The 27,315-nt window shown below is 48.7% G+C and overlaps 1 protein-coding gene across 1 annotated transcript in view; it reads right to left on the minus strand.

Annotated features, from left to right (window-relative positions):
• The window catches only part of gpr158a (G protein-coupled receptor 158a), a 1,113,215-nt gene that overhangs the window by 385,558 nt on the left and 700,342 nt on the right, over window positions 1-27,315 (minus strand). The window contains exons 4-5 of the mRNA XM_072508450.1: window positions 20,471-20,685; window positions 5,673-5,741 (exon numbers count right to left, since the gene is read on the minus strand). Coding sequence (XP_072364551.1) covers window positions 5,673-5,741; window positions 20,471-20,685 — 284 coding nt within the window. The remainder of the gene's footprint in view (window positions 1-5,672; window positions 5,742-20,470; window positions 20,686-27,315) is intronic.

Consider the following 27,315-nt stretch of genomic DNA (forward strand, 5'->3'; position numbering starts at 1 on the left):
GTACAACCGTCTATCGATCAAAGAGCCAAACACCAGTTAGTTAGTTCAAGGGCAAGGGTACTTTATTTACACACAATTAGTCATGCAACATAAACACTACTAGTTAACTACACCTATCGACTAAGACAACCTGTACTTAACTTCGGGCACCCGGCTTAGGTCAGAGAAACAGTGGCCGCAGTTTGATTCTGGATATATCGGGTTCAAAGGAGTAACTGCTGTTCAGCTCGGTTCACCCGTCTGGTAGCGAGCGTTGAACTTGGACTTGCTTCTGGTGTTGCTGCAATTGGAGATGGCCGCGACCGAGGTACCAGGTACAAGAGAGGACGAACATGTGGCGAACTCTTCTTCTTATACTTGGGGGTTTTCGCGCTCTTTTGGGCGGTCCTTCAGTTTGGGCCCCACTAATTGGGTGATCCCTGATCACTCTGTTCGATTCCTAACCAATAAGTGGGCGGGGATCTGGATGGCTAGGCGTGTCCCAAGCGGTCACTGACCCCATTGTTTACGCTTCCCTTGAACAGGGAGTGGCGCCGAAATGTCTGGGACTGTACCGGTCGCTCGAGTACCAGTCCTTTGTTTTGGTGAAGATGGGCCATAAAATTCTAATCGGCCCCATTAAAATGTTAATTGGTCAGAGTTTCGATACCATCTGGACTTCTTGCTTACAAATATGCATTTCAGGCTCTGAGCCTGCCTGAGTCTTGGCTTGTCCATTTTACCCGCTAGGCTTTGCGAGTTTCTCTGTACCTAGTTGTAAGTGGCCATCCCAGATGGCTACAAAAGGAGGAAAAACATTTTCACGCAGCGAGTGATTAGGATCAGGAATGCCCTCTCTGAGAGTGTAGTGGAGGCAGGTTAAGCATTCGAGAAGAAATTTGGTTATTATCTAAAAATGAAGAATGGCAAGGCTAGGGAAGAAGGAAGGGGGGTGGCAGGAGGTGAAATATTCCTTCAGAGATCCAGCACAGATACAATGGGCTGAATTTCCTCCTGCTGTGTTGTAACCATTTTATGATAAAATAACATGATTGCTCTACATGGTCCAGGTACTCCAGCAGCTGCATCCAACTGGAAAATAGATAAGTGTAAGTGGAAAACAGGTGCATGTAAATGCACTCTCCTGGCATTATTAAAGAACAGGCTGCTCAGGGGACCTCTGCCCGTGATACGCTGGCTCGCCAGCACTGACTTCTGCTGCATTGCCAGATGTGCCTCTTCTTTCACATCACTGCATAATGCTGAGAAGGTGTCAATTGCTGAGTTGCTGTTTCGTGCCAGTGTGGTGATTATTCAGGAAGCTTGATGAATTAATGGTGTTTAGGCTGCTGGCCTTGCTCCATGAAAAAGAACAAATGATATCTGACCAGCATCTATGTCTACTTACAAGCTGCCAGCTGCTTTTCCAGTACATGACACAGAGTCATGGAGTCATAGAGCTTTACAGCACAAAAAAGGAGGCCCCTCGGCCCATCATATCAGTGCCTGCTACAAAGTACTTATCTATTTGAATCCCATTTTCCAACACTTGGGCCATAGCCTTATATGCTAAAGTATTTCAATGCTCATTCAATGTATTAGTGTTGTGCACAGTTTCCATACATACATTGATATAAACTATCAGTGAGAGTTTTGTTAGATTGCACTGTCAAATGTTGTGTATGGTGAGTGTATGGCAGAGAATCAGGCAGAGTGATTTCCTGGTTAACGACAGTAAATCATGGGATGCTGAAATTGGAAATGATGATCTTCACACCTTATTGTCTAACCTGTGAGACCACAGCCCCGTCATGCCGGAAGTAGGGCTGGAAACCGCGAGGCGCTGTTCAAAACTCCAATTACTTCAGCAGGATGGGAAGATTCTGCAGGTGGGAGGGCCATAAAATTCCCCCCCATGAGTGACAGTAGAAATCAGGAGAAGAGATTCAAAATTGACCTTGCGGTGCTTAGAATTAATAATATGAATTTACTATTATGCATATTGAAGAGTTTATCATCTTCTTCAGACAAACATCTCATTGACCTCTCGGTTAATGAGCTTTTCTCCTGATGTGCTCTAACATCCATTCTTTCTCGGCCCTCTTATTCCCAAGGCAGAAACGCAAGAGGAAAAATTCACCAGCTTAATTAGACATATGGGAAGTAATACTGCAAGAACCTGTTCCCTCGACAGCGGATGTTGGAAAATCACAAGCACATTGCCAGCAACTTGCTAATATGCACTGTGGTAGGTGAAATCCCCACTGCCCATGCTCACTCAAAATTCCTGTCACTGCATTTTCATTTAATTGGCTGCCTGTATATTGTTTGTCAGAAGGGCAATGTCACTGGACTGCTAATCTGGAAGCCCGGGCCAATGTCCTGGGGACAAGTGTTCAAAGCCGCCATGGAAGGGGGTGGAATTTGATGGTGGAATTGAAAGCTCGTTTCAGTAGTGGTAACCATGAAACTACCATTGATTGTCATAAAAACCAATCCATCTTAAGGGAAATAAATCTGCCATCCTCACCTCGTTTGGCATGCTGGTTTAGCACACTGGGCTAAATCACTGGCTTTGAAAGCAGACCAAGGCAGGCCAGCAGCACGGTTCAATTCCCGTACCAGCCTTCCCGAACAGGCACCGGAATGTGGCGACTAGGGGCTTTTCACAGTAACTTCATTTGAAGCCTACTTGTGACAATAAACGATTTTCATTTTTCATATCATTTCATGCAACTCCAGACCTACAACAATGTGGCTGATTCTTAACCGCCCTCTGAAATTCCCTAGCAAACCACTCATTACAAGGGCAATTCGGGATGGGCAACCAATGCTGACCTTGCCAGTGGCGCCCACATCCCAAGAAAGAATACATTAAAAAAAAAAAATTCTTCCATTGTAAGTTTAGAAAGGCAAGAACTATTCCAATCTTCAGTATTTACAATCTACCACAAATTTCAGTATGATACATCAAAAGTTAAATTAGCAAATTGCACTTGCTACCACTTATTTTCAGTAAAAACAATGGAGTCCTGCAATTTCTTGGCTTGGAAAGGTGGTTTAATGATCCAATGTTATTGGAAGGAGGGACGGAAAGGCTGGAATTCGGGAGGGATTCTGATCTGGCAGGTCTCTGCCATTTTCGGAGGTTGCTGCAAATTGCACTCCTTTTTGGAGCCTTTCAACTGGTCGAGCAACTCTGAACATCAGGGACACCTATGTAATCCTCGCATCTAGCATATGGTTGAGGACGTAGGGGAGGGAGCTCTGGAATTCCCATGCTTCTTTCTGGATCACTGCTATTGCAGTGCTAGAACTATCAGTTGGAGCTGGGATCCATTTTTTGGGGTCATCTTTTCAACCATTGCTTTCAAGCCACACAGCTCGGGATTGTTCAGCAATGTGGAGCATAAGACCATAAGACATTGGAGCAGAATTAGGCCACTCGGCCCATCTGGTCTGCTCCGCCATTCAATCATGGCTGATATTTTCTCCACCCCATTTTCCTACCTTCTCCCCATTAACCCCTGGTCCCATTATTGATCAAAAACGTATCTATCTCTGTCTTAAAGACACTCAGTCATTTGGCCTCCACAGCCTTCTGTGGCAAAGAGTTCCACAGATTCACCACCCTCCAGCGGAAGAAATTCCTCCTCATCTTTATCTTAAAGGATTGTCCCTTTAGTCTGAGATTGTGTCCTCTGCTTCTAGTTTTTCCTAATAGTGGAAACATCTTTTTCACGTCCCCTCTATCCAAGCCACGCAGTATCCTGTAAGTTTCAATAAGATCCACCCTCATCCTTCTAAACTCCGAGTACAGTCCCAGAGTCCTCAACCGTTCCTTATACGACAAGCTCTTCATTCCAGGGATCATTCTTGTGAAGCTCCTCTGGACCTTTTGCAAGGCCAGCACATCCTTCCTTAGATACGGGGCCCAAAACTGCGCACAATATTCCAAATGGTGTCTGACCAGAGCTTTATATAGCCTCTGAAGTACATCCCTGGTCTTGTATTCTAGTCCTCTCAACATGAATGCTAACATTGCATTTGGCTTCCTAACTTCTGACTGAACCTGCATGTTAACCTTAAGAGAATCGTGAACAAGGACTCCCAAATCCCTTTGTGCTTCTGATTTCCCAAGCATCTTCCCATTTAGAAATAGTCTATGCCTCCATTTCTCCTTCCAAAGTGCATAACCTCACACTTTTCCACATTGTATTCCATCTGCCATTTGTTTGCCCACTCTCCTAGCCTGTCCAAATCCTTCTGCAGCCTGCCTGCTTCCTCAATACTACCTGCCCCTCTATAGATCTTTGTATCAAACAACTTCTGCCCAGGGCACAGCTTCAGACTGAAGGGATGACCCTTTAAAACTGAGATGAGGAGGAATTAAAAGAATGAGAATTTAATCATGTATTTTTTGCTGTTTCAAACTGTTTCTGCAACTCCTCCCAGGTTTGCATTGCTGGAACCAGTCCTCATTCTGGCCATGCTGGGTTGGCCATGCTAAATTACCACTTAGTGTCCAAAAGGTTTGGTGGGGTTACGGGGCTATTGGAATAGGGCGAGGGAGTGGGCCTAGGCTAGGTGCTCTTTCGGAGGGTCAGAGCAGTCTCGATCGGCCGAATGGCCTCCTTCTGCACTGTATGGATTCTATGATTCTCCTGGTGATCGCCTGCCAAGCTCGCTTGGTCCCCGTGTAATTTAATAGATGGGGCCATGACAGCCTGGCATTTCAGCAGGCTCTCTATCAGGATACTAGTTAGGATCCTGGATGTGAAATGTATGCTGTTGCTTTACCCTGCCTCAAAGGGTACCCTGTCCAGCTGGATTCATGTAAATTCCACTTGTCACACCTTTTGAAAAAGCAATTTAGGTGGCACAGAGAGATCAAAAACTTTGTAATTGAAGGTAAGTTATCATTGGCTGGTTTACTTCAGCAAACAGAAATAAACTCAGTAAATGAAGCAAAGACAAGAAAGCAAACAGATAACATGATAAACTCCACAACTGTGTACCTAACCTGCAAGGTGCAAGATGCAGACAAAGTACCAGCTTGTCAAAGAATGTATCAAGATGAGAAAATATTGGCATATCACAATCACAATTTCAAAGGAATAGGACAGGTAAATTTGAACATACAAAACCACAAAGTAAAAACATATTTTAAATAACTGTACAGAAAGTTATGTTGCTCTCACCTGCAAAATATTGCAGTCTGTGACAACGTAATATTACGTACATATCCTGATGTAAATGTTCGAAGTTATAACAATTTAACAGGTTGGGAAAGAAAAAGGATGTAACATAGCCAATTGGAATAAACAGCAATTAAACATGTCTGAATGTACAGTCTGGTCATTTTCATGAGCTGTCTCACATACACAGTATACCAACTATAATAGATGAGGTTTGTGACACTTTGCTAGTAGAAAGCAATGCAGTGTTGTAAATGCGCGTTGTTAAAACAGCACCAAGAGGAATGTAAATGTGATTGCCCATTTGTTTTTTGAATCACCTCAACACTTAGGCAGCTTGCCAGATATTTAAAAAGTGCTGGCAGTGAGAACGGCTCCAGGCAGACTATTTCATTGGAATGTTATATTTGACTGTCTATCTGTCCATAGATCAAAACCTTTCTTACAGTACTTACACTGAGTCATGGACTTGTGCATAAATCATTAAACACTTACTGGAAAATGCAGAAGCAAAGTTCCAAAAAGAATTGTCTCCAGCAACACCAAACCTGATGCTCTGATACTCTGAAAGATAAAGAAAAGATTACACATAGTTGTCAGAGGTCACTGTGAATAAGTTAATAAAAATGGCACCGAATGCCAAATAACAACTTACTAAAAAGTCTAATGTTCCTGTGAAGAAAGATCAACTTGTCTATGTTCAGTACTGTGTTTAATTCAGATTAACAACCATTATATGAAATTGTGTGAATAACAAAATAAGATACCGAGAAATCACATCTATCATGTCCAACTTGTCATTTAAAAAAAATTAATTTAAGGTGCCTAATTCATTTTTTTCCCGATTAAGGGACAATTTAGCATGGCCAATTCACCTCCCCTTCACATCTTTGCATTGTGGTGGTGAGGCCCACACAGACATGGGGAGAATGAAGACAAACTTCACACGGACAGTGACCCGGGTCGGGTCAAATCCGGGTCTTCGGCGCCGTGAGGCGGGAGTGCAAACACTGCGCCACCGTGCCACCCGCAAATTGTCATTTTACGGAAAAAATAAACCACACTAAAATTTCCTGATATTCAACATTTTTCATTTCTTTTAGGTTTTGTTCCCTGTATTTTTGTTGACATCCACCATTGTCATTTATAAACAAGGAGGAAAAATTGGATCAGGTCCAAAAGTAAGGATTGCAATGTGTGATGAACCAGCGGATGTCTGTTACAGTGCAGGCAGCACGCAAACTTCATAGTGACTTCTCATTTACTTGAATCCAACATGCAACTACCACAAAACATGCTGTTGAGCGGCTACACGCCTGAGCAAGGGGCAGAAAATCATTAGAAGCTAGCACAAGCTCAAGCTAGTCTAACCTACTTAAAGCAAGCCTAAACCTTTCAAAGGGTAGGTGCATTTTGGCTTGAGACTACAGCTCCATTGACTGAAGATCCACTTCAACACCATAATCCCAGACAAGCTCATGTCAAGAATCCAAAACCTAGGACTTGGCTCCTTCCTCTGCTACTGGATCCTCAACTTCCTGACCCATAGACCACAATCAGTAAGGATAAGCAATGATGCCTCCTCCATGATTGTCCTCAATACCAGGGCTCCGCAAGGCTGTATACTTAGCCCCCACTATACTCCCTATACACACACGACTGTGTGGCAAAATTCGACTCCAACTCCATCTACACGTTTGTTGATGACACAACTGTAGTGGGTTGGGCCTCAAACAATGATGAGTCAGAGTACAGGAGGGAGATAGAGACCCTAGTGGCGTGGTTAAAGCCAACAATCTCTCCCTCAACACCAGCAAAACTAAGGAGTTTGTCATCAACTTCAGGAAGCGAGGTATCGTATACACCCCTGTCTGCATTAATAGTGCTGAGGTGGAGATGGTTGACAGCTTCAAATCACCAACAATTTGTCCTGGTCCACCATGTCAATGGTACGACCAAGAAAGCACAACAGCACCTATACTTCCTCAGCATAATCAATGATTCCTCCCACCCGGGTTATTTTCTCTTCCAACCTCTTCCATCAGGCAGATGATACAAAAGTCTGAGAACATGCACTAACAGATTCAAAAACAGATTCTTCTCCCCATTACCAGACTCCTGAATGATCCTCTTATGGACTGAACTGATCTCTCAACGCATCTTCTTTACTGTGTTGCACGACAGTCTGTATCCTTCACCCAATGTCTATTCCTGGGTTCAATTTCCGTACTGCCGGAGGCTATTCACGAAGGACCACCTTCTTAACCTTGCCCCTCGCCTGAGGTGTGGTGATCCTCAGGTTAAATCACCACCAGCCAGCTCTCCCTCTCAAAGGGGAAAGCAACCTGTGGCCATCTGGGACTATGGTGGCTTTACACTCACAGTATTGGATGGAAAACTGGAAGATATTAAAAATGTTGCCTACTGCAACCTGGAAGGATCTTGACACCAAGACGTTCATGGTCAAAGTAACATTGTCAGTCACTGGCAGCACCGGCTACCTCCAGTTCTAAAGTGGCAAGTCTACCTAAAGCAGATGATAAACTTCAGTGAGTGCCTCTTTTGTAATATGGAGACGGACTACACTTTGCTCTTCGCTGATGGGGCGGGAAGCGAATTGCTCTCAGAAGACGGTGGTCGCTATGATCTCCAGTTGAAAACCCTGCTCCATATTCTCCTTTCTCTCAGCGAGTGGCTTGTATGGCTGTCCTCATTCGACCTGTCATGCTGCTGACTGAGAGCTATTGAGAGCAGGTGCTCTGCTTCACAGGGCCAGGGTCCCAGGTTCGATTCCCGGTTTGGGTCACTGTCTACGTGGGTTTCCTCTGGGCACTCTGGTTTCCTCCCACAAGTCCCAAAAGATGTGCTGTTAGGTTATTTGAACATTACACTGAAAGTAATTGATAATACTTTTAAATCCAACTGGTGGGGTGTTCTTCATGCAGCTGAAAGCATGTTCAGCTGTGTAAGGCTAGGGCATTAGCTAGAGTGTCGAGGTCGAAATGGCACTGCTGGAGAAAAATCAGCATTACGCGCAGAGTAACGTCACAGTCTGCTTACTCCGCATATTTCCGATGCAGACTCTGAATGCCCATGCTAACAACCTCACCAAAATTGTGCCTGGCATTAACCACACTGCAAGGGTGTGTACACGGCCCAAAATGACTCCATGATGCTAAAGTTCGGTCCACATCTCTGTGGTATGCATCTTAAAAGAAATTGAACTCGTTTACTTCCATTCCTGCGTGTAATGGTCCAAGATGGGTGGCACAGTAGCACAGTGGGTAGCACTGTTGCTTCACAGCGCCAGGGTCCCAGGTTTGATTCGGCTTGGGTCACTGTCTGTGTGGAGTCTGCACATTCTCCCTGTGTCTGCGTGGGTTTCCTCCGGGTGCTCCAGCTTCCTCCCACAAGTCCCGAAAGACGTGGTGCTGGGTTCTGCGATTTGGAGATTATGTCCCGAAGCCAGAATGGGAATGGTTGGATTTTACAACCGAAAAAACTGCGCAAAACAGCCACCGATCCCTCGTCTGGTGGGGGGCTAGCAGGCACACAGTGTACAGCACCTAGCTCTAGCTGCGGATACGGCCAGAGAATTGCCGGGTCCAAGCAACACGGCACCGGCTGCACGCTCCCGGCCTGCCAAATAATGCCCCTCTTTGGCCAGGCTCGCCACCCCCGGACCACCCCCCACCAGTGCCCCCAGCCTATGCCAAAGACCCCCATCCCACATATTGGCTCTCCCCCGACTGTGGCGGCGTTGGACTCAATCCGCAGCCGCCATGTCGAGTTACCGAAAAAAATAGCATGAGAGACCCACCATCAGGAACTCGGCCCGTCGGGGGCAGAGCACGGGAGAGGGCCTCAGGTAACACCCTGAGGCCATCCATACGGCGTGCGGTGTACTCCTAGAGTATGGCGTTTTGGAGAGGGCAGAGCATCGCAAAAGCGGCACCACCCCCGATTTTGGCGCCAACGTGGTATCTCCGGCTGATCTCCAAACGCGATTTCGGCGTCAGACACCAGAGAATCCTGCCCATGTTGTTAGGAGAATTGGACATTCTGAATTCTCCCTCAGTGTACCCGAACAGGCGCCGGAGTGTGGTGACTGGGGGATTTTCACAGTAACTTCATTGCAGTGCTAATGTCAGCCTACTTGTGACACTAATAAAGATTATTAAAATGCACGGAGTAAACATCATGGTACTTCACCAAAAATCACAACACAATCAAAATATATTCAGGGAGCTGGTGGAACAGTGACCTTTTGAGGAAACGTGAAGCAACAGCAGGTTTTACATGGTATGCCCAAAGGCTTTAACTCCAATTAAGTCAATGAAAAAAAATTTGTCAAGCGTGTAAAATGAATCTAAAAGGAAAGGGCCAAACAGAGGCTGACCTAACCAAATTCACCGAAGTCGTTCTAAGTGTGGTAGCGAGTGGGAATCACCGGGTGTTTCCGATGGCCGGTCCGGTAAGGCCATCACCGTTATCTAGCATTAATTAGGCCATTTAAGATGCTCCAGGGACTTTACACCGCAAATGACTGTCCCCCCAGCTCATTCGTCGGGACTGCGCATGGCAGCTTGCCATTAACAAGGGGGAGCAGCACTTTAACTGACCCCACAGAGCAAACTCCAGAGAGCACACAGCTATATCATTATGTAGACCGGCGCCGCGATTCGGGGATGCCGACCTGGCCAGGCTCATGGAAGGGGTTGAATCCAGCAGGAATTCCCAAGGGGATGGGAAGACCAGCCACAGGACCCCATGGGATGCAGTGGCAGTGGCCATCAGCTCGGGGAGTGAGACCAGGAAGACAGCCACCCAGGAGCTCAATGATTTCCACCGGGCCCCAGTGTGAGCTTGCATTGACCCCCTGCCACCGGTCCTGCCTGGCATTCCCTGCACTATATGGAGACTCTGCGATTGGCACCACCACCCACACCCCCAGCACAATGCAGTGCCCCAGCACACCATGGCATCCACCAACGCACCCCCCCAATGCCCGGCATTGCTGTCCCCCACACCCACCCGCGAAGCATGCAGTGTTCGGCTCACGATGCCCCCCCCTCTGTGTTCCTGCAGGAGAAGTTAACATACAATTGGTGGGAAAGAGCCCAGGTGGGTGGCGGGTTTCCAGACCTCAGGATCCTCACCCTCGACAAGCAACGAGCCTTGGGTGTCGCGTAGATGGCCAAGGACAGATTGGTCACCGACGTTGAGATCGGCCTGCACCGCAGAGATGAGGATCCATCGGCCCCCAACCAGATGACCTGTCACACGTAAGTTCTTCATGCCAGCATGGTGACACTTCCCTCTGACTGACCACATGTCCTTTCTCTGACAGGATCTCTATTGGATGGTGGCAGCACATCTGGGGTTCCCCCGCCATCCAAGAGAACACCTCAGAGGAGAGTTCCGAGGATGCCACTGATGGGGCATCACAGCTGTCATCCCCAGAATCCACCAGCACAGTGGGCAAAAGCAGTGGACAGGCTTCTGGGGCACAATCTGGTGAGCACATCACAGATGCTGATGCACATCAGGTGGAGGCACGGAGGTCCAGGGAAACAGCAGTTGGAGGTCTCCTGGTCTCAGTCAGATGCTCGGCCTCTGGTCCAGGCTACCCGGAGCTGATGCAGTCGGTAAGTTGCAGCCGTGAGATTCAAAGGTAGATATCAGCATCACTGCAACAGATCCATAGCTGATCGGAGGAGTCCCAAAGGCTAAGGGCGTAGGAGATTATGCCGGCAATGTGTGGCACTGAGGCCAACACTGCTGGGGTGCCAACCGCAGTGGAGAGCCTGGAGCACAAAGTCAGCACCATGACTGGTGGCGTCCAAGGCATGGCTCAGTCAATGACAGCCATCGGGGCTGGGGACCTCAACTGCACGTCCCAGACGCTGGGGGAAGTGCCCTTGATGCAAATGGACCTTTATGAGGCACTGCGGAGCATGTTCCAGTCTCAAGTGGGCATTGCCTCAGCACGGCGGAGCATGCCCCAAACTCGGGGGGGCATGTCCCAATCTCAGGTGGACTTTGCCGGGGTGCTGCGGATCATGTCCCAGTCTCAGGTGGGCATTGCTGAGGTGCTCCAGAGCATGTCCCGGTCGCTGAGGACCATGTCCCAGATGCAGGTGGGCACTGGCGAGGCACTGCAGAGCATGACCCGGTCACAACGGGGAATCACAGAGGGCATTGACACCATGGTGCAGACATTGGGTAGCCACCAGGACTAGCAGAGCCGGATGACACAGGGGCATCCAGAGCTCAATCCAGCTGCCTTTCGGTTCCAAGGTGACCCCAGGGCACTACGGGCACTGATCGGGGGTGGGGGAGCGCTGGAGGCTGACCTGGAACCTCCCTACAGGGAGACGATGGCGGTCGCCAGCTCTGCCAAGTCCACACCACTCCGACAATGGCATGCCTTGGGATCAGCATGCTGAACAGGTTGGCATAGCCAGGCATGTGCCTCTGCCAAGTCAGCAGGAGCCCTCTGGCCCCAGGCCCTCCAGAGGACAACCACCAGGGTCATCAAAGGCCACAGTAAACGCAAGCTTCCGCCACCCCTGATATGTATCCTGGGAGCACACCTAGACATAACGGTAGAGTATGGAGGGCTAAGGACATTGAGGATTGCTGATAGGGAATTGGGAGGGGGGGGGGGGGGGGGGGGGAGGGTGGTGGGGGCGGCACCATCGGAGGCTAGAGATAGGTGGGGTCACTATTGTACTTGTAGACCATTAAAACATGTTACACCCGAGAGATGTGATGTCTCCGTCACATTATTCCGCACTGTGGGCCGGCCTGCACCCCTCCCCCAGTTGCTCCGCCCTCCCAGACCCATGCCCCTGGGCTCTGCGCTACTGGACCAGGACACGCCACCCCCCCCCAAAGCATATCACGTGCAGGTGATGGGTGTGAGAGCGCACTCAGCAGACAGACAGGAGTCAGACTATGGAATAGACTGACGAGCGCCAGGGCTGAGCTCACAGCGGGTTATCATCACCCTCCTGCCTTGTACATTGACCCGCTGACAGGGGGAGGGGGGAACTGTTGTGGGGGACATTGGGTGGTATGGGGAGAGGGGTGTAATGACAGAAATAGCCTCGTTCCATGAGACGGGGACGAGGATGAGGGCCTCCCTGCCGGATCCTCGCCGCCGCCATCTATCGTCCATCCTCCAGCTGCTCCCACAGCTCCTCCGCGGGCTCGTCCCCCTCCACTTCCTGGTCCGGCTCCTCTTCGTCTTCCTTCACGGAGGTAGCCATCTGTTCCTCCTTCCACACCTGCAGCATGTCGCCCCGCTGCTGTACCAGGCAGTGGAGGGCACAGCAGAGTACCACAAAGCAGACGGCCCTCCGGGGTGCGCACTGCAGTGCACCACCAGAGTGGTTGAGACATCGGAACCACATTTTCGGCAGTCCGATGCACCGCTCAATAACAGCCCGGATGGCCACATGGGATTCATTATATCAGGTCTCTGCATTAGTCACCGGCCTCTGAACTGGCGTCATTAGCCAGGACCTGAGCCGGTATCCCTTATCCCCCAAGAGTCATCCGATTACTTTCGGGTGTCCCTGAATATGCTGGAGATCTACGAGTGTCTCAGGATGTAGCTGTCGTACGCACTCCCGGGAAGGCTTGCACACAGGTGCATGGTTTTGAGGTGGTGGCCTCACATGAGTTGGATGTTCAGAGAGTGGAACCCCTTCCTCTTAATGAAGGGCACTCCCGGACTGCCCGGTGCATGCAAGGCAACATGTGTGCCATCTATTACCCCTGGACCTGGGGCATCACGTCGATGGCGGCGTATCCTGCTGCCCGGCCATCTTGATGGGCCTTGTCCAGGCCAAAGTTCACATAGTCAGCTGCCTGGGAAAACAGGGCACAGTGACTTCATGACTTGTGGGCCCAAAAGAAAAAATGCTGGAAAATCTCAGCAGGTCTGGCAGCATCTGTAAGGAGAGAAAAGAGCGAACGTTTCGAGTCCAGATGACTCTTTGTCAAACTACTTGTGGGCTGTTGGTTGGGATATACCACACAAATCCCCGCTTGAGCTGTGAAATAAACTAGAGAAGGAGATGTTCGAGGCTGCGGTGACCTTGATAGCGACTGGGAGCAGGTATCCTCCACTTCCACGTGGTACCAAGTCCGCAAGAACATGGCACGGGTGCCACACCATTTCTTTGTTGAGTAGGAGCCTCCTGTGACACATGCTGTCTGACATCAGTTCGAAAGACCAGCAATGCCTGTACACCTTGGGCCATCGTCAGCCTCCACTTTGGGTCCCTCCCCGGCCTGATGGGTGGGCAGGTCCTCAGGTCGCGGGGCCTTAAACATGGGCTGCTGTCTCGAGCCTCTGTTGGCGCTTCTGCCGCCTTCTCTGGCGTCTGGCTGCCTGGCCTGCCAAAGCCACCGTCAAGGGCAGCTTGCGTGGGTCTACAGTATCATCCATCATGTGATATCGATAAAGAATTGGAGACGGTGAGGAACAGACAATCAGCTATGGGTCCCCCAGGCTCTCCCCACCCTCATATCTGCCATCCTTCATGGTGCCATCCAACATGCCCTACACACGCACCCCCGGCTGAAAGGCGAGGTTGTCTTCAGTGCTGTGGCCCAGCTCTTGAGTGTTGGAAGGTTGCCTTCTGCCTCTGTGGTGTTGATGCCTCCGGAGTTAAAGCACAGTGTCCAGGCCTCATAGTCTGATTGGGATGCTGGACGGTAACAACCCCTTGCTTCATGGCACGTGTCCGCACAGGAATCCATGTGGGAGCTGTGAGGTGCTCACATTACTAGAATTTCCAATTCATCATTAGCAATAGCCTTCAGCTGTGCAGTCATTGGCCGCCACGATCAGTGGGAGTAAAAGTGACCTTCACCATATTAACACGAATGGGGCCCGGTTACAGGGGTGTTCGGTGGAACAGACAAGTAGCAGCTGGGTGGTGACATGCCGGGTCCGCAGGTACTAGACCAGTTCCCCCCCCCCCCAACAACCCAGGGGTGACCCCTAACGATGGTGGCCCACACCTCCTGACCGAGCCTGTTCCCCCCCAGAAGCTCCCCCATGCCCCCCAAGGGCAGTGACCCCTATGCTCCCGGGCTGACTGCCCGATTCTGAAGATGGCTATTCACCTCCTCGGATCCCCACAGCAGCCATTCCGCTAGCTTTACATTTTTAAATAGGTGTACTAAACGGTGCCCGCATGACCGCTCGCTGGGGAGATGGTTAGATGATGGGTAGCTGCTCGATAGGGGCACCTTCCTGTTAATGGGATGGAGATTGGCCTTAATTGGTGATTATTGGGTTCTCGTCACACCACTGCGGGATCCGGATCACGCCAACGGGAACTGGCTGGTTAGATCGGAAAACCAATCGGTGTCCGGCTTGGTTCCCGAGTTCGGCTTCTCTAACTCGTTTTCACACCCAGCTGGTAGAACGCGCTCCTTAATTTTGGAAGCTTGCATGTGCTGAGATTACAGGCGTGATTTAATGGCCTCGTTGTGCCCGACTTGGTGATTCGATGAGGACTATCGCGATATTTGCGACGCTCAGAACACCTCGCAAGACGTCACGATCTGAATCTCGTCCTCGGACTCTCCTAAGGCCCAGGAACTAATGGCCTCAGCAGGGAGGCCTTGCCATGGCACCATTTAGCACTTGTCCACATGAAATGGCACCTGGGGGAGTCTGCCAAGCCATTGGAGGCTCTCGGATGGTTGGGCTCTGAGTAGGATGATAACCTGGCAATCTCGCTGGCACCTGGGCACCTTGGCACTGCCAATCTGGCACCTCGGCACTGCCAATCTAGAACCTTAGCTACCTGGCTACCCTAGCAGTGTTATTTGTGCCCCGGTGGCACTGCCAGACTGACAGGGGCACCGCCATGTGGCCAGACTGACAGTGTCAAGGTGCTGCAAGCGCCAAGAAACACCCCGCTACGTGTGCCCAAATGGGACTCTGATGTTTGCATGTTAAATCGCACCCTACATCATGTTAAAATAAAGTCAATTGTAGTATTGTCTAGGTTAAAAAGCCACTGAAAGGAGGGATTCAAACTGCCAGGCAGTAAGTCAATGGAACATCAGGGCAGTTGTATGACCTTTGCTTCACTGGCCCCTTTAAAATGCATTAACGCAAACAGAGTTTGATGTTCAATTCTAGCTTCAATGGGCTTGAGTTACTTAGATTAGAATTAAACCAATGCAAATTGTCTCTTTCAACCCTCCTTTAATGCATCAGTTCTCAAGTCATAAATCTTTAAAGTATGAGAGTTGTTAATGGAGAACGGGTTTGAAATGTTAATGCAGCTCTACAATTCCTGGTACTGAACAACTAAATGTGGGTTGTGTCTCTGTCCCTATCACTATTGAGGTGGATGCATTGAAATAATTAGATAGATGTTTTAAAAGGAGTATATATCTCGGGCGGGCTTCTCCGTTAGCCGCGCCGAAATCGGGAAAGGTGATTGGGCAGAGAATTGGTTCTGACGCCAAAATCGCAGCAGGCGCCGATTTGACACCAAATCGCAATTCTCCATCACCTCAACACTGGGGCCAATGCGTTCCGGAACGCACGTAGAGTAAACACCATTTGCCTATCATTAGCGGGCCCGACCCGGTATTCTCCAGGGTCTCTGCGATACTCCGCCTCTGTCCCTCGCATTTTAAGTACTACATATTGGGTTCCACTTCAGTTCTCCAGTTGATCTGAACTGCATCTCCCCCAAAACTAAATAACCCAACTCCCATAGTCCCATAGAATCCCTACAGTGCAGCAGGAGACCATTTGGCCTACCAATCAGCATCGACTCTCCGAAAGTGCACCCCACCCAAGCTACTCACCCGCCCCATCACCGTAAACCCACCTATTGAAGCCTCTCGAGATTTCTACCATGAGGCTCTGCATCGTTGCAAGCAGCCATGGTGTGAGTAACATTCCAAGTTGAGTCAAATAACTTTTTCCCTCCCCACCTTCATTCACACCCTCCCCGCTCCCATAACTACTGACCCTTTCCGATGTTACATTTAAATTCCCCACCATTACCTTTGTGGTAAACCACTGTTGCACTTTTATTAGGTGATGTATGGTAGGACCTGTACTACAGGTATGTTGGTAGTCCCTGCCTGCTGGCTCCGCCCAGTAGGCGGAGTATAAATATGTGTGTCCTCCATGCTGCAGCCATTTCGCCAGCTGCTGTGGGAGGCCACACATCTTAGAGCAATAAAGCCTCAGTTGTACCCAACTCAAGTCTTTGTGCAATTGATCGTGCGTCAATCTTTCAACCTCCCATATTCATTCTGTGTAGGTGAATGTCAAAGTCCCCTAAAATCCTGCCTGTCCCCAGAATCTACATTACCTTCCGCATCGCCTCCAAAAGCCCACCATAGGTGCACACCATCACAGCCCAACAGTACCTCCTGCAGCCATCAACTGCAGCTTGAAGATTCAGCTCCTGGGAGAAGTGCTCGGAGGACACCCATCTCCTGGGAGAAGCTGCTCTGAGAATACCTGTCTCCTGGGAGACGCAGCTCCAAGGACACAGCCTAAGGAGTCTTGCTGAGATCTGCAGTACAGTGTGGAGTTTGCACATTCTCCCATTCTGCGTGGGTTTCCTCTGCGTGCTCCAGTTTCCTCCCACAGTCCAAAAATGTGCAGGTTAGGTGGAATTACCATAATAAATTGCCCCTTAATGTCCAAAGATGTACAAGTTAGGTGGGGTTATGGGGATAGGGCGGGGGAGTGGGCCAAGGCAGGGTTGGAGGGTTGGTGTACATTTGATGAACCGATGGGTCTCCTGCTGCACTGCAGATTCTATGATTCTATGACACCCATCTCCTGGGAGAAGTTACAGCTGTGAGAAGATCCCATGGTTGATTTCCAGTCACCCACTGCTGCACGTGGTGTTCCATGGTCCAGTTGCTGGAGCCTTCCATCTTCACTTCGATCTCCATAAGTTGCCCCAGGCCTTCCTTTGCACCTTGGTCAACGTGTGTTCTGGACCAGCATGAAAATTAGCTGGTAGCATGGATGATTGCACAGAGGGGGGACAATTCCAGTTGGGCCTTCAGCTGTATCCCATTAACACGATGCAAAATTATTTAATGCCCTCCATTTAGGGTGGGTGCACGTGTTCTCACTGTAGTTTTATGTTGTGAGAAACCAGCTTTTCACTGCCACATTGTCTCCGCACCCGCCCCCATCCCACCATGCTGCTAGAAGGTGGGAAAATTGCATCCATGTCTGCACGCACAAATTCTGAACACTGAGCCTGTCAGAAAATGCACCTGTCTTCTCATTTATTTGTGAGACCTCCATGGCTTTGGCCCTTCCTACAACACAGTGGCAGCCACGTGTACTATCTACAAGATGTATTGCAGGATCTCACCAAGACTCCTTCGGCAGCACCTTCCAAAACCTAAAAGCGTTACCATCTAGAAGGACAAGGGCAGCAGACACATGGGAACACCACCACGTGGAAGTTCACCTTCAAGTCACTCACCATCCTGACTTGGAAATATATCACTGCTCCTTAACCGTCGCTGGGTGAAAATCTTGGAACTCCCTCCCTAAGAGCATAGTGAGTGTACCTACACCATGTGGACTGTTGCGGTTCAAGAAGGGAACCCACCACAACCTTCTCAAGGACAATTAGGGATGGGCAACAAATGATGGCCTAGCCAGAGACCCCCAAATTCCTTGAATGACTACATTTAAAAAATCTCTGGCACCTCTACAGCCTCTCAGCTGAGAAATCTATGCTCCACCAATTTTGGCTCCCACGCATCCTGATTTTAACCGCTCCACCATTGCTGACAGGATTTCAGCTACCTTGGGCCAAAACATTGGAATTCCTTCCCTAAAACCCTCCACCTCACTTTCTTCCTTTAAGAAACTCTTTGATCAAGTTGTTGGTAATCTGCCCTAATATCTCCTGCATCATATTTGGTTTGATAACACTCCTACAAAGTGTTCCTTTATTTAAAGGCACCATAAAGGCACACATTGTGGTTGTAATGCAATACACACATTTGCATGCAGAATCATAACTTTCTGATGACCAATTGTGGCATTATTCCTGGTTCTTTTGTTCAGATCCTTTTGTGAACATAAATGACATTTGGACCCATTAGGCTTATTTTAATACACCTTTTTATGGCAAGCTGCCAGAATAGGTTTCAACCTAATAAGCTATTACCTAGGGGCAGACTTAATAGAAGAAAAAAAATCATATTGTGCTCACGCTTAAGAAAAGGTAACTAGAAATGCATTAGAAATTAAACGTTATGTAAGGTTGCAGCTGTTAAATGGATTTGAAGGCAATTTGTAAAATGCCTGACCAAGCGCAACATTCTCATCACAAAAGAAAGGAATGGTGAAATAAAATCTGCAGGAGCAAAGTTGTTGCTTTGGGCCATGAAGAAAGCTTTCATCATTTTCATGGAGCGACAAACTACATTACATTGCAATCACCCTTGCCAAAGGAGGTACCTCAAATTGTCACATTGCAAATGTTGCTTCATGCTGTTCCTTTCTGTTCCCCGAGCTTATGCCAGTCTTAACTCGCCACTTCAACACCCAATCAACATCTCCAACTTTCTTAATTGCCACATATGGTGCTGACTCCTCATGACTGTTAATTTCAATGATCATCTGACCTCAGGCTGCAACACAAGGTCATCTTCCCAGGCTGAGTTTGATGGCGTTTGCAGCTTGTAGTGTATGATGCTTTGAGAGTTTGTCATGATCACAGGCAGGGTATCTGGTGCTGGCTGCAGGCTGACCTTAGGCTTAGATTTCACATTTAATACACAAAAATGACCGTGTTCAGAATGGAGGCTTGTGGATGGGAGGGGGCGTGGTGGTAGGATGCAAAGTGTGCAGCAACAGACTGGACCAGACTTTCCTTGTGGAGCTCCTCCTGATCCTACAAGGGAAAGGTTAATAATTGCCTTCCAGGCCGCCATGCAGCCCTGGTCTTACTGAGCAAGGTTAAAAACCCAATAAGTTGGTGATTACAATGTATCTGGGGTCCAATGTATGTCCATAGGAGCCAAATTTACATAAAGTATGAGGTTGAAATTGTCACAGCACAGGAATGAGTAGGAATATAATTCCCACTCTGCTCTGTTTCTGCTGTGCCAGGGGAATTAGAATGTTTTCATTGCTTATCTCCTTATTTACTTATTCAGTCATTCTTTCACACGGAAGTCCAGAATGCAGCATGTCAGTGCAACACAGTGCCTGTGAAAAGGAACAAGCCAATCTATATGTACAGTCTTTACCTGATACGTCACAGCACTCTGCATCACCCACTCTTACATCGGAACGATAGCACCTCCAACAGTGCAGTAGGCCTTCGGACCTGCATTGAAATGCCAGCTAAGATTATGGAGTGACAGTTGAATCTACGACCTTCTGACTGACGGGCAAGAATGATACCACTTGGGCATAGCTGAAACTTGGATAGATGGGAAGAGAACTCAAAGCTTTAGCAGACTCCGTGACCATTAATTTTGCCAGTTTCCATCTCTTTTGATGCATTTATAAGGTCAAAAGACATGGCCTTGAACAGGAGACCTACTCCTAGACATTTGCCAACGTTGCTCGTTAACTTCCCTTCTTTGTTTCACCCTGTTAGGAAGTGCGTGGTCCTGGCCTGTCCCCTTCATTTGGCCATGGGAAGAAAGCACAGATGGGAACCCCTATCCTACTATATACATATAGATTGGCTTGTTCCTTTTCACAGGCACAGCCATTGACCATACACCACAAAGCTGGTCTGACAGTGAATTGGGTGTGGTTTCTGAAGTTGAGAATATTCATGAAATCAATGGTTCTATCCATTGAATCCCAACTGTTCAGCAGGAGGTCATTCAGCCAAGTGAGTCTGCACTGACCCTCCAAAAGAGCACTCTACCGAGGCCCACTCCCCCACCCTTTCCCCATAATCCCATAACCCCATGTAACCTACACATCGTTGGACACTGAGGGGCAATTTTTTAGCATGGCCAATCCACCTAACCTGCACATCTTCAAACTGCGGGAGGAAACCGGAGCACCCGGACGAAACCCACGCAGACACGGGGAGAAAGTGCAAATACCACACAGACAGTCACCCAAGGTCAGAATTGAACCGGGTCCCTGGCGCTGGGAGGCAGCAGTGCTAACCACTGTTTGATGGAACTTTCCCTCTGATTTTCACAGCTCTCTTTGCAGTTTGAACCTGCGTTAACATCCTTATTACAGCATCAATACATTGTTCAGGAGTCTTAATATTTACCTTACACCTGCGGAAGTGGTAGACCACTAGCATAGCAATGAAATTCAACAGCATGCAGAAAGCTTGGAATGCGATTATGGCAATGCGCAGATGCTTGTCCTCCTCTGCATGACAGGGGCTGTCATCTTGGCATGAGCTGCATCCATTCCTGCAGGGAAGGCACTCATATACACTTCCATGTTGGCCCTGGCCAATGGCGTGCTGCTTAATCTTCCCTGCAAAATACCACAGTGTAAACATTTAGGTTTTTATGAGCAGAGTTATGATTAGATTTATCAGACAATTCCAAGTGTGGATTGCTTTATATCTAATTTCAATGATAATTCAATCCATATTAAGTTGAAATATTTCCAGAATAATTTTAATTTTGTGCTAAATGGATAGATGGGTAACATGCCTCTGATGCATGCTTTGGATATTTACAGAGAAACATAGAACATACAGTGCAGAAGGAGGCCATTCGGCCCATCGAATCTGCACTGACCCACTTAAGTCCTCACTTCCACCCTATCCCCGCAACCCAATAACCCCTTCTAACCTTTTTTTGGTCACTCAGGGCAATTTATCGTGGCCAATCCACCTAACCTGCATGTCTTTGGACTGGAGCACCCGGAGGAAGCCCACGCAGACATGGGGAGAACTCCGCACAGACAGTGACCCAGCGGGGAATCGAACCTGGGACCCTGGCGCTATGAAGCCACAGTGCTATCCACTTGTGCTGCCCACGAACCAAATCTAATGTGCTGATTAGCACACATTTTGCACATAATGAGTGCACTTATGCTGCCCGCCATATTGGATCCCCAGGTGCCTGTAAAATGAGCACAGTGCATTCAAATTTCTAAAGCAGGCTACTTTGCCTGATTCACTCATGGCATGTGGGCATCGCTGGCTACGCCAGCATTTATTGCCCATCCCTAATTGCCCTTGCGAAGGTTCTTCTTGAACTGCTGCAGTCCATGTGTGTAGGTACATCCACAGGGAGCTATTAAAAGGACAAAATAATATAGGAACAAATGCTACTTATAAAATGGGAAAAGGACCAAATATAATGGGTGACATTCTCTGTCCTAGGACGCCCGGAATGCGTTCCCCGATGGGACGGAGAATCGGCATTGGGTGAAAATTGGAAATCGATGACCCAGGCGCCGATCTGAACGCAATGTTTCAACCTCCCGACTGGTGGCCTGCACCAGGTCCATGGGTCTTAATGACCCATTTGCATCTATTTAGAAGATCCAGTTTGTAAACATTGACCACATCAAAGAGATGTAAGTGCATTCCAATCACTCAAGTGTGTGATTTTATTGCACTTAGCTCTATTCGATGTGGTCAATGTTTCCAAACATTGGGGTTTCACCACTTAGGCCACCAAACAGTGAAGGGATCTGAATGGATCAAAGCTGCAGATGGCTTGCACAAGCTGTCAATCATACACCACCACTGGAAAGCTCTGAATGGCTAGCAGCTAATGGCTCTGAGGGACCCAGAGGCAGGCACAGCTGTTCTCCTTTGAGGAATGGACACATGGAGCTGGAAGGTAAGTATTACAGCTATCATGCTTCCCACCTTCCCACTGCCCCTGTCTGGACTGCTCTCTAGCTTCCAGGCGGGGCTCCTTTTTCTGTGTGGGTTGGAGACTGTGTGCGGGGTGGTCTGTGGAGGGAGATTCTTTTGGCAGGAAGTGCTTGTGGGAGGGCCCCCATCACAGGGGTCCCTGTGGAGGTCTACCTATTACAGGGTTCCTGGGGGAGGGCTACTAAAGGGGTCCCTGTGGTGAGGCCCCATATTACAGGATACCCTGGGTGGTCTCTCTATTATAGGCATCCCTGTGGGGGTCCCTCTATTATATGGGTCCCTGGGAGGAGGGGTGAGTCATTCCCGTACTTGGGGGTGGGGGGCTGCTGTCCGAGGGGGGTGGGGGCGAGGCAAATTTTCAATGGGGATGGGGGTCCCGCATGATTTGCGGTGGGGGTGTGGCCGGTCGCGGGATCTCGCTCAAGATGGCAGCCCGATAGCGAGATTCCCTGGGAATTCCTCGTATTCCATGCCATGCATAAATTTGCATGGCGTGGAATACTGAATTGCATCGTGCTTTATGGCCCCAAGGGGATCGTAAAACTGGTGCAATTCAGGAGGACAAAAGTTTCCCAAACGGAGAATCCAGTCCAATGTGTTTAGAGTTGGATGGTATCTTCTGATGTGGTGACTTGAAAATGTGCAACCTCGGACAATTGTTTGACAGACTAGAAGATGGAATGTTTAATAGTTTAGAGGTGTTAACAAATGAAATCAACACCATCATAAGAGAAATCACCAACAGACATCAATGAGCAAAAGAATTTAGGTTTTTCTCATGATTCATTTTGGATCTATGTTTATCATTATTTGATTGCATCATTATCTGTGAGAGAGGTGGGTAATCAAAGGCAAGGATCCAACTCAGATAAAGCAGGTACATGCTATCAAGGGATAACAATGCACCTGATGTTGACAATTGCTGTTTAGGGTTTTAGGTTGTTCGCAAGTTGTAAAGGCTCAGAGCCATGTCTAGATAATTGTCTCATTCATTCACACATTGGTACCTTTGCAAAAACAAAATGTCAAGGAAAAAGTGCCAATTAGTTTTACATGATGTGTCACAATGCTAGCTCTGACATGGATCACCGCTGACAGTTTGTTGTTGTCAAAACAGAATTTTCCCAATACCATGCTGAGTTTTATACTTTTAATTTTTACCCAATGTTTATGACATCAATCCGCATCAAGAACTGATGAAAGAGGAGAAAATACTGTCAGTTTTATCACATTCTTCAGCACATATAACTGAGGAAAGTATCAATTATTTTGTTACATGGGGATATTTGGATTTATTAGTTTCAAGTGAGCTTGTGTTGGCAAATTGATTTCCAGGCTAGCTGAGTCAATCACTGAAAGGCTTGTGGCATTAACCAGACACGGTAAGATAACTTGCAATTTACTTTTTAGGCATATGCCATCCCACTGCAAATGACGGTGTCCTCAAATATGTGTCAAAAATAGTTGTGTCACATGGGTGTGCTTCATGGTGTATCAAATATCAAAGCTGCATTAGTCTGATGGACAGAGTTGAGAAACGATTTCAGTGGGGCAGACACATCATCTGCAAGAAACCACATCCCCAGTGACTAGCATTTTGGCATTTACATCACTGGCTGATTCCAGGGCTTCTTGGAATCAAATCGGTCTGCTAAATTCTCTAACCTGATGACATCACCACTTAACCAATAAATTTCCTGAGAATTAAAAATCCCGTTTTATATTCTGGATATGATGGAGAAAACATTTCAAGAGTAATGCAGGTCATCAAATGAAAGAAAAATTAACAAAAGTAGACACATAGGCCGGGATTCTCTGACACCCTGCCGGGTCGGAGAATCCCCAGGGGGAGGCGCGAATCCCGCCCCGCCGCCCCGACACCGGCTGCCCTATTCTCCGGCCCCGTTTTTCAGGCGACAGCCACGCCGGACGGGGGCCGTTGACAGCGGCCCCCCGGCGATTCTCTGGACCCCAATGGGCCAAGCGGTCATCCAGCTTTGGCCAGTCCCGCCGGCGTGAATTACTCACCTCGCGCATGGCGGGACCTGGCAGGTACGTGTGCGTAGGCGATCCTCGGGGAGGAGCGGGGGACCCAGCCCACGATCGAGGCCTATCAATCTGCGGGCGGGCTTGTTCCGTGGGGGGACTTCTTTCCTCCGCGCCGGGCCCCTGTAGGGCTCCACCATATTACCCGGGGCCGCACGGAGAAGAAAACCCCCGCACATGCGCGGAAATACACCGGCTGGTCTGCGCATGCGCAGAAGTATGCCGGCCAGTCCGCGCATGCGCGAGATCACACCAGCCGTTGAACTCACGCCGGCCATGCGGTGCCAGCTGGAGTGGCGCCAACCCCTCCGCCGTCCTCCTAGCCCTGAAAATTCGGTGAATTCCTCACTTTCGGTGGCTGTTGACGCTGGAGTGGTTGGCGCCGGTTTTCCTGCCAGCATGGGGACTTAGTCCCCAGAAGGGAGAACCCCGCCTAAAGCAGATGGTAATCCCAGGCTAAAATGCTTATTATACTGTAGCCATCAGAATTTTTTTTCAGCTCCCAAATATTTTAATCTAAATCAATTCAATACTTTCAATGGTAGACTGAATAGGAGCACTAAAGGCCGAAGATTTAGGTGACACTTACACTTGAGGAAACATCCTTTCCACATCCACCTCATCAAGACCATTCAGGATGTTACATACTTCAATCAAGTCACTGCTCACTATTCTAAACTCCAGTGGAAACATGCCCAATCTGTCCAAACATTCTTCATAAGCCTCCTCCTGAGGTCCCCAGCATCACAGATTCCAATCTTCAGCCACGTCCACTTCATTCCAAATGATATCAAGAAATGGCTGAAGGTGCTGGGTACTGCAAAGGCAACATTCTGGTAAACTGAAATCTTGTGTTCCACAACTTGTCACACCTCTCAGCCAGCTACAACACTGGCATCTACCCGACAATGTGGGAAATTGCTCAGGCAGCATGGTAGCACAAGTGGATAGCACTGTGGCTTCACAGCACCAGGATCCCAGGTTCGATTCCCCGCTGGTCACTGTCTGTGCAGAGTCTGCATGTTCTCCCCGTGTCTGTGTGGGTTTCCTCCGGGTGTTCCGGTTTCCTCCCACAGTCCAAAGACATGCAGGTTAGGTGGATTGGCCATGCTAAATTGCCCTTAGTGACCAAAAAGTTTAGGAGGGGTTATTGGGTTACGGGGATAGGGTGGAAGTGAGGGCTTAAGTGGGCCGGTGCAGACTCGATGGGCCAAATAGCCTCCTTCTGCACTGTATGTTCTATGTTCTAGGTATAGCCTGTCCATAAAAAGCTCAACAAAAACAACCCAGATAATTATTATTCCATCAGTCTGCTCCCAATCATCAGTGTCAGGCAAATGAGGGATTATAACTTTTATTTTGGTAATATTACTATCATATTTCTCATATACTCGCAAACAGGTTGTTGGGGTGTGAATGGTGTAATTGGGTAAAATGACAGAGACTGCAAGGATCTAACCATCAGTATGAAGTGATTTTGATATGCCAATGAACCAAGGGAAACTTCAATGAGAAATTATATAAGGAAATAAAATAAGTCATTTTGAAATGGGTTGTTTTAGTTCAAAAGGGAACAAATACAAGTTGTAAAATTTTAACTAAGAGAGACAAAGATCGGGTAAGTTTACTTTTTAAAATATAGGAGCTATAAATTAAAGAAAGGAGTTTGATCAGTTCTGGTAAAAGGGAACCTCTGAGAGACTGTGTGAAACAATAGAAGATAGAGAGATCAAAGGGAAAGGAATGTATTTAAGAAAACTCCGAAGCCTGTGTGAGGGGGTGCTGTTTAGATCTCCCAGAAGACAGCATGGTATCTAGTCAGATCACCAAAAAGACACATTAGACAAGGCCAGACCTGGAGAAGCAGTTTCTGTCAGCATCAGTGGACACCCCAAGAACAACAGGGCATTGTGTGATAAAGTTATTGGAATTCTATAGATTTAAAAATCTATAAGGTCTATTGCAATCAGAAAATCCAAGGTTAGTTCGGAGTACAGTTTAAGCTAAGATCTTTTGGAACTGGTTTAAAGGACGATTAACTGTATGAAGCCATTCTTGGTTTAACTGTACTTTTAAAAAATATTTGTTCTTTTAATAAACTTTTAGTCGAGCTCAGTTGGCTGGGCAGCTGGTCTGTGGCACAGAGCAAGGTCAACAGCGCGGTTTCAATTCCCATACTGGCTGAGGTTATTAATGAAGGCCCGCCTTCTCAACCTTGCCCCTCGTCTGAGGTGTGGTGATCCTCAGGTTAAATCGCCACCAGTCAGCTCTTTCACTCAAAGGGGAAAGCAGCCTCTGGGCCGTGTTTGCATCCCCCCCCCCCCCCCCCAGGACGAGGCTGCACACAACTGGCGGGAGTGGGAGAAGACCGAAGGGGGACAACCACACCTGCGTCCCCTCACCGTGTCCGAGCAGAGGGCACTAGACATTGTCGACGGGACGGTGGAGAGGGAGGTCGCCGACGAGGAGGTTGGCGACGCGCCACAATGTGAGATCCACTGCCTGGTTGCGGGTCCTCGCGACAAATGTGTGCCCACACCCAACCCCCCTCACACCAACCCACCTCACCCCACACCCCCCTGACCACCTCACGCTTCACCCCCAACTGGCTCTCGAACCATACATGCTGTCTTGTGTCTTACAGTATCAGCCTGGAATGGTCCCAACTCATCCGGGGCCTCCCGCACCCAGCGAGTGCCAGGGCTGTGCTCCCCAGAAATATGAGCACCGACGGGGAGAGTAGCCGGAACACCAGCCCTCTGCCCGAGACAACCCAGGACACCATGACCCAGGACACCACGACCCAGGAGACCCGGAGTTTGGGTCGGAGGAGGACACTGACTTTCCATCACAGCTGTCTCTAACCCCCTCCACCATCTCAAAGTTTATTACCTCGGTTGGGCAAATTCGTGAAGAGGCTTCTGGGACACTAACTGGTGCGCATCACACAGCCATTCCAGTTCAGCAGGTGGAGGCAGGAGCAGCCAAGGGGCCGGACAGTCGGAGGGCACGCTGGCCCCAGCAACCAGCTGCTGCCCAGATGGGTCCCGGCTTCTAGGTTATCCAGTCCTACCCATAGTACAGGTGCACACAGAGATTCAGGCACTAGAGGAGGAGTTGACAGCCGCCTTCCAGCACCTGCAGATGCAGGCGGAGGGGTCCATCCACCTGCAGGAGCAGGGAGTGGCCACCCAGGCGTGCCACCCAGGCCGGAAACGCAC

This window comes from Scyliorhinus torazame, chromosome 6, assembly GCF_047496885.1.
Source record: "Scyliorhinus torazame isolate Kashiwa2021f chromosome 6, sScyTor2.1, whole genome shotgun sequence".
Classification (NCBI taxonomy): Eukaryota; Metazoa; Chordata; class Chondrichthyes; order Carcharhiniformes; family Scyliorhinidae; genus Scyliorhinus; species Scyliorhinus torazame.